Source organism: Trachemys scripta, chromosome 1 (assembly GCF_013100865.1).
Source record: "Trachemys scripta elegans isolate TJP31775 chromosome 1, CAS_Tse_1.0, whole genome shotgun sequence".
NCBI lineage: Eukaryota > Metazoa > Chordata > Testudines > Emydidae > Trachemys > Trachemys scripta.
In genome coordinates this window covers 58,904,250-58,918,139 of record NC_048298.1, presented here as the reverse complement: position 1 = coordinate 58,918,139, position 13,890 = coordinate 58,904,250, and the positions used below count along the sequence as shown (strand labels likewise).

General features: G+C 41.5%; 1 protein-coding gene across 11 annotated transcripts in view; it reads right to left on the bottom strand.

Moving 5' to 3' along the window:
- USP15 (ubiquitin specific peptidase 15) overlaps positions 1-13,890 on the bottom strand; it is a 139,791-nt gene that overhangs the window by 89,170 nt on the left and 36,731 nt on the right. For all 11 annotated transcript variants that reach the window (XR_004645689.1, XR_004645691.1, XR_004645692.1 and 8 more), the window contains exons 3-4: positions 6,094-6,224; positions 2,829-2,955 (exon numbers count right to left, since the gene is read on the bottom strand). Coding sequence is in view for 5 of the 11 variants with exons in the window: in XM_034770281.1 (XP_034626172.1) it covers positions 2,829-2,955; positions 6,094-6,224 (258 nt within the window). In the remaining 6 variants the exon portion in view is untranslated. The remainder of the gene's footprint in view (positions 1-2,828; positions 2,956-6,093; positions 6,225-13,890) is intronic.

The window sequence follows — 13,890 nt, the reverse complement described above, 5'->3', positions numbered from 1 at the left end:
TCTGAGGGGATGAAATCAGAACTGAAAGTATCTCCTTCATCTGCATACCAATAACTCAGAGGTGGGGCTTAGATATCACCATGCTCAATCTCTCAAGACAACATGAGTTGTCCCACTGGACCCACAGTTAAATCACTCAGTACTGTATATGCACGGAGTTTGGAGACAGGAGGTACCGATGCCCTGTGTACCAAAGAACACCGTCCAAGGAAACAAATATGGAAGCGGTGGGTACTGAATCTCCAGGTACCAAAACACTCGCTACCAAAGTTGATGAGTAAGAATCTATACTGAGAGAAACCCAGTCCACAGCTTTAGTGAGTACCACTGATGCTTTCTTACTAGTTGGGACTGGGGCACCTGAGCGGCCCCTCTCTCTCTCTCTTTTGGCCCTTGGATGGTTGAAACTAAGACAAACAACCTATGCCCTGTGTCATCTTTGGAGCAGTGCTCCTTTCTGTCCACGTCAGAGTCAGCAGCAGAAGTGGATGACTAGGGCCTCTTAACTGATGTAGCCTGGACGGTGGTGTAGGAACATCCTTCGTTTTGGTGTCTGAGGAAGTTTGCATTAAGTGCTTGAGGAGGAACAACTTTAGGCGGTTTCTCTAGTTCAGTGGTTCTCAACCAGGGGTACTTGTATCTCTGGGGGTACTCATAGGTCTTCCAGGGGGTACATCAACTCATCTAGCTATTTGCCTAGTTTTACAACAAGCTACATAAAAAGCACTAGCAAAGTAAGTACAAAGTAAATTTTCATAGACAATGATTTGTTTACATTGCTCTGTATACTATACACTGAAATGTAAGTACAATATTTATATTCCAATTGATTTATTGTATAATTATATTGTAAAAATGAGAAAGTAAGCAATTTTTCAGTAATAGTGTGCTGTGACACTTTTGTATTTTATGTCTGGTTTTGTAAGTTTTTAAGTGAGGTGAAACTTGGGGGTACACAAGACAAATTAGACTCTTGAAAGGGACACAGTAGTCTGGAAAGGTTGAGAGCCACTGCTCTAGATTTCTCAGTTCTTAGGAGGGGAAGCAATATATGGAATGTTGCTTTGAAATGTGTCTTTCTCCTAGGCAAAACAAGCACCAAGCGTGCCCATCATTAAGTAGCACTAATACTTTCCACCAGGGCAGTTTTGAACCTCAGGGATTTTTTCTCTGTCGCATTGCTAGAGCCATTATGCAGGGGTTGTCTAGCCTAAAGACTAAAATCTAACTAGAAATACATATAGTGTGTGTGGGTATACAGATAGATATAGATAGTGTGTGTGTTTGTGTATATATTACACACACAGCCAACAGCAGGGAACTAACTAAGTAGCAAGAGTAAAACATACTAGCACAGTGAGCAAAGAAGTGGGTGAACAGTTTAGAGCACCACAGGTGGTAAGAAGGAACTGAGGGATGTATGAGCCCTTGTGTGTGCGCATGGATGAAGACATCTGAGACGCAAGCATGATCCCAATAGACACAGCTGTCCAAAAGAATCAGATTCCATGTACAAGGGATGCACATGTACCATGAGTGGAATCTACATGGAGAATCATTTGAAGAACTACATAAGATGATTTAAAAGTGTTATACAGACATAAATAAGACTGAAGCAATTAACATGCTTTCATGCAGTCTAATTGTATTTTTTTGATGAAAGCCAGCAATAAAATTGATCAAAAATTGGTTTCACAGATGTTAAAAACGTGACCTACAGCTGTTTGTAGGTGTCCCTCTGCAATATTAAGGTAGACAAGACCAGATATAGACTTTATATTACCATAAAGAAGTTACCACATGACCTGTGGGTGAACATTTTTCACAAATCACTCACTCTGTATCTCACCTATCAGTCCTTATCCTCAAAGAAAACCGGCACAACACTTTAAAAAGATGGGCCTGGAAACTGGAATTCATAACTTTGCTAGACACTAAAAATCATGGACTGAATAGAGAAACTGCATTTATGGCTCATTACAACCATTTGTCACCTTCTAACAACCCCTCACAGCTTTCCCTCCCCTTCCTTTCCTCCCTATGACTAGAGGAGCCTTAAAGGCCACTTCACCTTGAACGGTCTCTTGAAATGTGTGTTAGCTACATTATAAACGATCTGTTCCACCTTTTATTTGGCTGTGACACTCTGAAATAGTTTCCCAGATATGCAGAAGCACTGTATGAGCTCAAAAGCTTGTTTCTCTAAAGTTGGTCCAATAAAAGATATCACCTCACCCACCTTGTCACCATAAAAAAAAGTCAGCCTTCCTTTATATATCAAAGAAGAAAAATGGGCATAATTTTCCCCCTTTGAAGTCACCTTTAGCCAATAATGTTTCAAAAATAATCAATACATTCTCATGCTGGTGTATCTATCCTTCCCATCACCATGACACTATTCATCATCAAGGCCTGGGCCAAAACAAATAAATGTGCTGTATCATTATATAATTTTTACACACTGAAAATTATCAAGCAGCAGCACCGTAGCATCCAATAAAGACAAGAAATAAAAATGTTTCCATAGTTACCTCAGTTGCTTATTTATCAAAATGCCAAATTTCATTTTTAAAAGTAAAAGCTATTTGTATTATAGTTAAAAACATCATTTGATGAGTGATCAGATTCTACTTTTGACTCAAACAAATCTGATCTTGTTACAATTTGCAAAAAATGAACTGCTATTATTATACTTATAGTTCATCTATTTTTTCATCCTTGTGAAATTTGTAGAAGAAACATATATAAAACTCAGAATCTAAGCCATACTCTCAAATACCATTAAATGCAGCTATTTACTGTTATAGAATATGGAAAATTGTGCATACCTATCGTATCAGCTTTACTAAATCTTCGTGTCACAACATTGTTCATGTTTCCATTTTCACACAGCTTTAATTCTGTTAGATATACTTCTACTTTGCAGTGCTTTACAAACATACCCTGTTCAACCACCTGAAAAAAACCCAAAAACAACAGATCAGTGTCTGCTATGAATCTAAATATATTTAGATACACATACTTACATGTACTTGTTTTTAGAAACCTCTTTAGGAAACTAATAAAAACTCAGTGAACATAAAAGGTACAAATTATATTAAGCCAGTTATAAATGCCAAATATCAAAAATAAAATGCTCGTATAACATTTTTAGAAAACATTCAGTACTTGAAAAAGTTGAATTTTCTGACAACTATTTCTCTTTCTGTGAATTCTACATGTACATATGTTAATACTAAACATTATATATTTACCTATGATACAAGTGTGCATATAATCAAAATGTACATTAATAAAATTGGAATTTTTTCAGTTTTAAAATCTGTTTAGTCTGAGTTAGTTCCTTGAAATATTAAAAAACAATTTTTTTACTAGTTCCATATATTAAACCATGACATACAGTTAAAAATTCCCTTTTTTTACTACCAATAAAACTTTAAGAACTACTATAACAATATATTAACAATTCTGGATATTACATAACACAAACTTTTTAAACAAATATTGTACATAAGCAAGAACTGCCAGCCAAGTCATTCATCTATGCTCTGGTAGTGGATATATTAGTTTTTGGCTTCTTCCACGCAAGTTACTTTAAAATTTGTTCTTTACATGTTTACTTTGCAATATACACTATCAAACAGTAAAGCAGCTAGGGAAACGTGAATTAATCAAAGTAAATCCAGAAAAAATATTCATGGTCACCTCTTAAATATATTTCCTTTTGATCCTTCAAAGTGTAACTGCAGTACTTAGTCATGTAGACTGTTCTGAAAATAGCCATCAGCCTGATATATGATACATCAGACAAATACGGTAAAAAAGAAGGCACCAAATAATCGCTAGGAGGGATCTGCTGTACCAAACCTGCTTAAGAGCAAGCACTACAGGAAAAATATGCATCAATGAACTATTCACCCAGTGTTTAACAATTAGCTTTGAGCTGTAATGACTACCAACTGGTGTCACATTTAACTACAATGCATCTTAACACAAGTTTAAAATCTTACCTACACTGGGGTTTTTATATCTATGCAAGGGCTTCAGTGATATAGACTGTGATTTGCTTTGGTGCGGCTTACCCTCAGATTAAGGCAACGAGCATAGCATTGACGGTGCTCTGCTGTTTTATCCAAAAGAGCCACACTAGGCAACATCAAGAACCTCGTACATTGCTATAATAATCTAAATTTGAATACACCGCTTCAAAAAGTTTCACAGCAGTGAAGAACATGGCTGCAAAGCATACGGGATAAAAAGAAAAGTAAATAGTCAAATGGGGAGGCTGTTCCCCAGCAATGAAAGAAAAAGCACCCCCACCCCTTACAGAAAGATTAAAGAGGAAACGGGACAGATAAATCAATGAACAAATGGGGGGGGAGGGGAATGATGAAGATAAAGAGAGAAAATGTATCTGTAATTGTTGCATGAAGATGCATTTCATCTGATTCCCACTAATGGGTCTACATATTTGAGAGAATCTTGGCAAAATCTCTCTTTTAGCAACTCTGACCCAACAGTCCCGGAAGCGTGCAGTTGTGCTATTCTACTTCGACATTTATGTTATCCCTGGTACTCTATTGGTCAGTCCCTTCTAAGCAGCCCCATAATAGTCACTGGTGGGGAAAAAAAAAGGGGGGTGGTGCGGGGGGAGGGGGGAAATTAACAATGCAAAATTACAGACCTTTACCAAAGGAGAGAAACTGTTCATTTGCTGAAATGTATATGTTCAGACACTAATAATTATGGGTAAATAATTGTCTTTGAAAATAACCATCCTGATGTATTCTTACTCTTACAAACTAAAGTTCCAGGGATGTTTTTTTAAAAATAAAATAAAAACAAAATAATAGGCAAGGCAGCATGCAATGATAAATAAATGTTGAGTCCATTACATACTACAATTTTAATTTCTTGAGCGCCATGCCTCTCACGAAAGAGAGAGGAGTCCATGAAGGCTTGAGCCTTCTTCTACAGATCCAGCTGGCACTTGCCCATGAAAGGTGAGCTGTCAGCATTATAGACTGGTAAATTCTGTGTTCAAGTCACGGTGAGGGCCACACTGAAGTCACGGTGAGGGCCTGCTGTGCCAAAAGTCAAAGCCTTAACCATAGAAGACTATCAGAAACAAGACTACAATTATAACCAGTGACTACCATAAATTGAAGGTATTTCATATTGGCCAACTTGGAAACGGTCACAGTAGCATAAATATATTAATATACCTTCAGTAACTGGTCCAGAATAGGATGCCTGAAATCACTGTCTGAAAATCGAAATGCAATCTCCAAATTAGAAGGCACCTTAGCCATCTTTTATATAAAATGGGGAGAAAAGCAACACTGTACAAGTACATACAAGAGTGGTTCTTGCCAAGGCTTTCTGGGCAGACTCTGCCTAAGGAATGAGCTCTCAAGCAGTCCCCAGATATGTCAGGGCCTGGAGGCAGGGTGAGCATATCCTGACTAATGTGCTCAGAAGTTCAGCTGGACCAAAGGCCTCACTTTTGGCAGCAGAACAGTTCTTTGGTGCTAAAAACTGGGACACCATTAAAAACAATTTGCTGAATAGAAGAGATTATGAGTTTATTTATCACATATGAGGAACCATTATGTGATCTACTGGTGCCATCTTTATTAGGTCTGGAACAGCCATTAACATTGGATTCACACTTCATAATTCACCATTATAAAAAGCTGACCTTGTCTGATTTTTTATATTACAATTGTGAAAAGTACACCATAGCTAATAAAATTTAGATTTTTTCAGCACTATCTTACAAGATTATTTGCACTAATGAGATTCAACAGCCTCTAAAGTTTGTTTTCTTGAAAAATAACAGGATTCAGTTCAATGAAAAAAAAATCACCCATCCTTCTTCAGCTTTGCTAAATTTTTTCATTTTTTTTTAAATTGAGCCAATTCCTAAAATCTGAATATTAAAAAAGCGACTGTATTAACTAAAACAATATTAAGTTGACGTATTCATCATGGACAAGACTTCGTGAGCTCCCAATATGGAGAACTCCAATATGGGGCCACTAGCGTCTGCAGGACTACATTTAAGATAATCTTAGTTTCACAAGAGCGTACCTTGCGTGCTATTGGCTCCTGACCTTCCATCAGTGTGTACCAGCTAACTAGTTTATTCCAGCCTTCAGTTGGCAAAAGGATGTAGTCCAGCTCATCAATGAGATGCTCCTTGAGAGACTGAGAGTCACCATCTGTGAAAGAGAGAGAGAGAAAGAAATTGATTTTTAATCCATAGTTATGACCGAGTTTATCATCACTGGTGTTTTTGATGTACCACTGCATTAATACTGAAAATATCAATCAAAAATGTAATAATTAACTGTTTCTCAGAAATATACTCTTTTCTTAGTGTTTGAAATTCAATAGCCAAATAATGTTAACATTATGACTGAATTAAAGCACCAAGCTATAATTTATAAATATTGGGGGGGGGGGATGTTTAGCAATGAAGTCTCCAATTTAAGGATGGTTGGATTGCTGTAGTTTATTTCTATTAATTGAAATGGATATAAAATCCATAACCTGTCTGGACATGCAGTTTACAATCATCAAGACGGCACCCATCCTACATAGCACTTTGACATAATGTTCTTACTGTAAAAAATAAATCATCCACAACACATGATGCAGTCCTAGAAAAAGAGAAGTTACTTATCTTATATAGTAACTAGTGTTCTTTGAGATGTGTAGTCCCTGTCTGTATTCCATTGTGAGTGAGCATGTGGCTCCATGTGCCCAAGACTGGAAGATTTTTGCTAGTCGTGTCCATTGGTCTGTGCTTGAGCCCTTCTCTTCCTCATGCTCCTAACCAAGGGCCTAAGAGGTAGTTTGGACCAATGGCCTCTCAAGTTCCTTTTCTATCATGTATCATATCTAAAGATCTGAAGCAGAGGGGGAGGAGAGCAGGTAGCAGAATGCAGATAGGGACCACATCTTGAAAAACTCCAGGTACGGTACTGTACAACTTTCTTCTTCAAGTGTTGGTCCCTAAATGTATTCCACTGTGGGTGACTGACAAGCAGTGCTTATCAAGGAGGAGGGCACGACGACCTCTGTGATACTACTGACTGGAGTACTTCTGTACAGAAAAATGCATCAGCTGCAGAAGCCTGCACTAACTCATGATGGCTTGAAAAGGCCTGAACCCCTTGTAGCCACTTTACAGATTTCAGCAATAGGAACACCTTGAAGGGAGTCTACAGAGGCCACCTGGGTTCCAGCAGAGTGAACGCTCTCATCTTGTGATGGAGGAATGTCTGTCAATTTGTACACAATAGAATGCATCCTGAAATCCTCTTGGAAAGTCTTTGGGAGAAAACTACTTCCCCTCTCCTTTGTTCTGGGAATGACATCAACAGTCTAGGCAACTTCCTAAAAGGTCTTATTTTTTGTAGGTAGAATGCCACAGCTCGATGGCTGTCCAGGGAATGAAGCGTTTGGTTTTCATTAGTGGCATGCGCTGTTGGGAAGAAAGTAGGGAGATGGACTGCCTGATTCAGATGAAAATCTGCGATGATTTAAGGAGTAAATTTAGGATGTAGCCTCAGAGCAATTTTAGCCTTCTGAAATCAGGCCTTCCAAAAAAAGTACTATCATCAAATGGATGAAGACAGAGTAGTTATCAATTAGAGCATGACAGGTGCTGATAGCTCCCTACAGGGTCTCTTGGCAGTTAAGTGAGAGACCTGAGGTCCAAAGGAGAGAAGATATTCCAATATGGTAGGCATGTTGGAGTCCTCTGCGATTATCTAATGACTGTCAAGACCATGCTGAAAACCATTTTTGCACTTGGCTGTGGCATTTTCTAGTGGACTCTTTTCTACTATTGTTATGTATGGGCTGAATTACTTCAGAGCATCCATTTTTTAGGTTTGACACCCAACCTGAAAACAGGCTGTCAGTTAGAAGGAAGCCAGATTGGTATGCTTAACTCTGCCTCTGTCCTGGGTCAAAAGGTCTGGAAACTGATGTATGTGTGTATTGACATCTGAAGAAAGTTGGGGAACCACAACTGCCTGGACCATTTGATAGTAATAAGAATGATCACTGTACCATTCTCCCTGATATCCTTAGAACCTAATGTTAAAAAAAAAATTCATGGGAAGGTATACAACAGTTACTTTGACTAGGAAATTAGGAGTGTGTTTCCTCTGGAGTCTTGCCCTTGACCCCACTGGAGCAGTAGATTGCGTACTTCCTGTTGGTGGGATGAAAAAAAATGTCCCAAGATGGGGATCCAAAATGCATGCTGTGCCATGGAATTACATAGCTCCCATTTGTGGTTCTAAGAGAAGGATCTCCTGAGGCTGTCGACTAAACGTGTTGTACATCTCTGGCAGATGTACTGCCAACAAGGTAATCCAGTGGCAAATACACCAGTTTCAAAGTTTTGCAGCCTCTACAGATCTTGCTCCCACTTGTTTGTTGGTGTAGAACACTGTTGACATGTCTGACATCAGTTGAATATGTAGGGGCTGAATGATGGGGTGAAAATGCTTGCATGATTTGCATATTGCCTGCAGTTCAAGCAGGCTTAGATGGGTCCAGGAGTCCTGTGGAGATCATGTTCCTTGAGCTCATTCGGGGGGGGACCCCAGCCTAACAGGGGACACCTCCCCCACGACTCATTCTCCCACCATGATAGAAAAGCTTGCATCTCAGCACATGAAGTACATGTGCACCTACAGTGGAATACATATGGGGACCAGCAGTCAAAGAACAACCAGAAGGTATAGGAGACACCAGGCAAGAAAATATGCAAGGAAGTTCCATTATCAGAAATACTTTTTTAAAATTTCAATTATGAAAGGGTTTTCTTTTGATTTAAAACATGTCATGCAATATTATCAATTATACATTCTACAAGTACATTAGACATACATTACATGTTACATTATAGCGCTCTACAGATACATGAGAAGCAAGAGGAAGACCACGGAAAGGGTAGGCCCGTTACTCAATGATGGGGGGGAAAGAACAGAATATATGGCAATGGCAGAGGTGCTTAATGACTTCTTTGTTTCAATTTTCACCAAGAAGGTTGGTGGTGATTGGATGTCTAACATAGTGAATGTCAGTGAAAATGAGGTAGGATCAGAGGCTAAAATAGGAAAAGAACACATTAAAAATTACTTAGACAAGTTATAGGTCTTCAAGTCACCGGGGCCTGACGACATGCATCCTAGAATACTCAAGGAGCTAACTGAGGAGATATCTGAGCCATTAGCAATGATCTTTGAAAAGTCATGGAAGATGGGAGAGATTCCAGATGACTGGAAAAGGGGCAGATATAGTGCCAATCTATAAAAAGGGAAATAGGGATAACCCAGGGAATTACAGACCAGTCAGCTTCTGTACCCGGAAGGATAACGGAGCAAATAATTAAGCAATCAATTTGAAAACACCTAGAAGATAATAAGGTGATAAGTAACAGTAGGCACGGATTTGTCAAAACCAAATCGTGTCAAACCTACCTGATAGCTTTCTTTGACAGGGTAACCAGCCTTGTGGGTGGGGGGTGGGGAGAGGAAGGGGCGGGGAAGAGGGGGAAGGCAGTAGATGTGGTATATCTTGATTTTAGTAAAGCTTTTGATGCTGTCTCACATGACCTTCTCATAAACAAACTAGGGAAATGCAACCTAGATGGAGCTACTATAAAGCGGGTGCAAAACTGGTTGGAAAACCATTCCCAGAGAGTAGTTATCAGTGGTTCACAATCAGTTCTAGGTCCATTTTTGTTCAATATCTTTATCAATGATTTAGATAATGGTATAGAGAGTACACTTATAAAGTTCATGGACGATACCAAGCTGGGAGGGGTTGCAAGTGCTTTGGAGGATTAAAATTCAAAATGATCTGGACAAACTGGAGAAATGGTCTGAAGTAAATAGGATGAAATTCAATAAGGACAAATGCAAAGTACTCCATTGAGGAAGGAACAATCAGCTGCACACATACAAAATGGGAAATGACTACCTAGGAAGGAGTACTGCGGAAAGGGATCTGAGGGTCAAAGTGAACCATAAACTAAATATGAGTCAACGGTGTAACGCTGTTGCAAAAAAAGCAAACATCATTCTGGGATGTATAAGCAAGAGTGTTGTAAGCAAGACACGAGAAGTAATTCTTCCACTCTATTCCGTGCTAATTAGGCCTTAACTGGAGTATTGTGTCCAGTTCTGGGCACCACATTTCGGGAAAGATGTGGACAAATTGGAGGAAGTCCAGAGAAGAGCAACAAAAATTATTAAAGGTCTAGAAAACATGACCTATGAGGAAAGACTGAAAAAATTGGGCTTGTTTAGTCTGGAAAAGAGAAGACAGGGGGGACATGATAACAGTTTTCAAGTACATAAAAGGTTGTTACTAGGAGGACTGAGAAGACTTGTTTTTCTTAATCTCTGAGAATAGGACAAGAAGCAATGGGCTTAATCTGCAGCAATGGAGGTTTAGATTGGACATTAGGAAAAACTTCCTGTCAGGGCGGTTAAGCACTGGAATAAATTGCCTAGGGAGGTTGTGGAATCTCCATCACTGGAGTTTTTTAGGAACAGGTTAGACAAACATCTGTCAGGAATGGTCTAGACAATACTTAGTTCAACCATGAGTGCAGGGAACTGGACTAGATGACCTCTCGAGGTCCCTTCCAGGCCTACGATTCTATAACAATGCAGCATAATGCTAGTGTGGGTCACTGTGTGTTGTGTCTCCCCCTCTATGCCCAAGCCACCGAGGATGTGAATCTATTTTTAGCCTCCAGCTAAAGAGCCTGAATCACTCTATAACAGGGCTGAGCAAACTATGGCCTACGGCCAGATCCGGCCCCTCAGGGCTTTGGATCCGATCCGTGGCGCCACCAGCACCACATCCCTGCGGCCCCCAGGCAGGGGGGGGTGCAGAGGACTCCATGCATTGCCCTGGCCTCCAGGCACCGCCCCCCGCAGCTCCCACTGGCCAGGAAAGGGGAACCTTGGCCAATGGGAGCTTCAGGGAAGGCACCTGGAGGCGCGGCAAGGGCAGTGCACGCAGAGCCCTCTGTCCCCCCTCCCCCAGGGTCCACAGCGCTTCCTGGAGCGGCGTGGGGTTGGGGATAGGGCAGGCATGCAGGGAGCCTGTCCTGGCCCCGGTACGCGTCGCTGCCACCCCGAAGCCGCTTGAGGTAAGTGGGGCTAGAGCCCGAACCCCTCCTGTACTCACCCTCCAACTCCCTGCCCTGAGTGCCCTCGTACACCCCACTCCCCTCCTGCACCCCAACCCCCTGCCCTGAGCTCCCTGATGCATCCTGCACCCCTGTGCACCCCAACTCCCTGCCCTCAGCCCCTTGCTGCACTCTGCACCCCTCTTGCACCCCAACCCCCTGCCCTGAACCCCCTCCCACAGTCACACCCCTCCTCTGCCCCAATCCCTTGCCCTGAGCTCCTTCCTGCACACACCCCCCCCACACACTCCCTCCCACACCCCAACCACCTGGCCCGGTCGTGCATACTATTTCCCCACCCAGATGTGGCCCTCGGCCCAAAAAGTTTGCCCACCCCTGCTCTATAGACTCATGCTTTTGGCTCTCAAGTTCCCCGGTTCTCTCACCAACGTGTCAGTCAACATAGCGGCCATCACACTAGAGCATGAGAACAAAAAATTAAACTAACTAGTTTATTTTCATTATCCAATCTGAATGAACTGCAGAAAATAAACCAGTAAAATTAGATTTAAATATTCTCTTTAATAATCTCAGATACTAATCAATCAGATGAGGAAACTAGGTTTTATGAAATATGGTTCATCCCATGGTGTCCTTTTAACCCAAAGCAGGGTGCACAAAGAGAGAGGAAGAGTCCATAAAAATCTAATTCTTCCTCATGTCTGCCTTTCCCTTGAAGTTGTATATAAAACAAAATTCTTGTTATCTTATAGAGAAAAGGTTACATTTCTCTCTCTCAAAAAAAAAATAAAAAAATAAAAAAAGGAGCACACACCACAATAAATATCAAAACCTCTAGTTTATTTTTCACTTAGATTGTATTTTTATAATCATCTCTAGTTTTGTCTCTCTGCTTACAAATATAAAGTAGCATATTTTTGTGCCAGTTAGTTTGTACAAAGACAACGATATATCCACTTGTCAGAGGGTCAACTGGGTCCCAGGGAGGGACCACTTACTTCAGTGGCAGAACTGCCTAGCAGCAAGAGTCCAGTGAGCTGCTCTTATTTCAGCAGCTGTACTGCTCCACAGCAAGAGTTTATGGGACCGCTTCTTTTGGCGGCAGCGCTATGCAGTGGCAAGAGTCTACGGGGCCACCTCTCCTGGTGGTGAGAGTGCGTGGGGCTGTCTGTCCTGGCGTGTATCACCCAGTGGCAAGAGACCGCCTCTCCTGGAGGCAGTATCGCCTGGTAGCAAGTGTGGGAAGGGTAGGGAAACCCTGACCCGCCCTACTCCATCAGATTCCAACCCAGGGCCCTTTGAAACCAGTTATTCTGTTGCAGGGTTCAGGTCTCCGTGTACCCAAACATGTCCTCTGAGTTGCTTCCCACCCTTGGTCCCACCTCTGGTAGCTCCTCTGCTGGCAACAGCTCATCTTCTCCTTTGGACTCTGCAGTCGACTGGGATCCCCTGGCGTAGTCAGGGTACTCAGAGTTGGTGGTTCAGAATCCCAGCTGCTGCTCAGCAGGAGCCTGTAACACACGTATGCTCACCTCCAGACTGAGCTGCTTCCTTTTATGTGCTCCCTCCACTGGGTGCATGCCCAGCAAGAGCATGGGGGCATGACTCTTGGGCCCACAGCAATTTGTTAACCCCTGCGTTGCCAATGAGGGATTGGTACACACCCCATCATAACACTATAAAATTCGTGATTTTGATAAAAAGAATGTCCGCTCTCACCCCTCCCCCCCAAAAAGACGATCTTTCAAATTAAAAACCCAAAACTTTTAAATAAGCTCTACTCTGATGTCCACTGGCAAGGAAACTTTTGATTATAAATTCTGAGTACAAGTTTTAATGATGTCTCATTTCCTGATTGACAGCAGAGTCTGTGAGGATGCCTAGTGATGCAGACTGGAAAACAGCCAGCAGAATCTCAGCTGCTATCACACACCCTGCCCAGAAGTAAAAAAAATCCTTCTCCAAGGCTCCAGCAAACTCCTTTCCCCACAAGCACTCAGTCTCTGTAGCGCCGGTGAGGGGACAGTTAGTGCACAGAGAATTCAAGAGGGAGAGAGCAATGAGGTATTCCTGCTACTTCAATCACAAGGGCAATGGAGATGCATAAAACCTCCTTCTACAGACTTTTCCTCATTCTAAAAGCAGCAATCCTCCCTATCCCTGCTAGTCGTTCTGCAGCATGTGCACGTACAGGTGACAGAATGTGAGAGAGAGGTGTTGCATTTGGTGCACAGACAAGGGGAGAGTGCTCCTTGCTATCATCATTGGCAGCTCTGAGAAGGTCAAAGGTACTAATAAAGTAGCATGCAACCTTTGCAGCACCACAGACTACATGGCTACTTGTCAGGAGCCAGAGGACAGGACTTAATTTGCATATACGTTTTCATAGGATTTTAGGCAGCAAAACTCTCAAAAATTAACTAGTAAGAAAAATTTAATGGAAAAAGAATACCAGAGTAGGGTTTAGTAGGCATTAGAGTTATGAAGAACTGCTTTTGAGAAATCATAGAAATGTAGGGCTGGAAGGGACCCTGAGAAGTCATCGAGTCCTGCCCCTTGTTCTGTGGCAGGACCACATAAACCTAGACCAGGGGTCGGCAATCTGAAGAAGAGCATTTTTTTGTTTTTGACCAAAATATTTTGAGAGCTGAATCACATGAAAAGCTACTTCTAGAGTTAGAATTTATCAACTAATAATT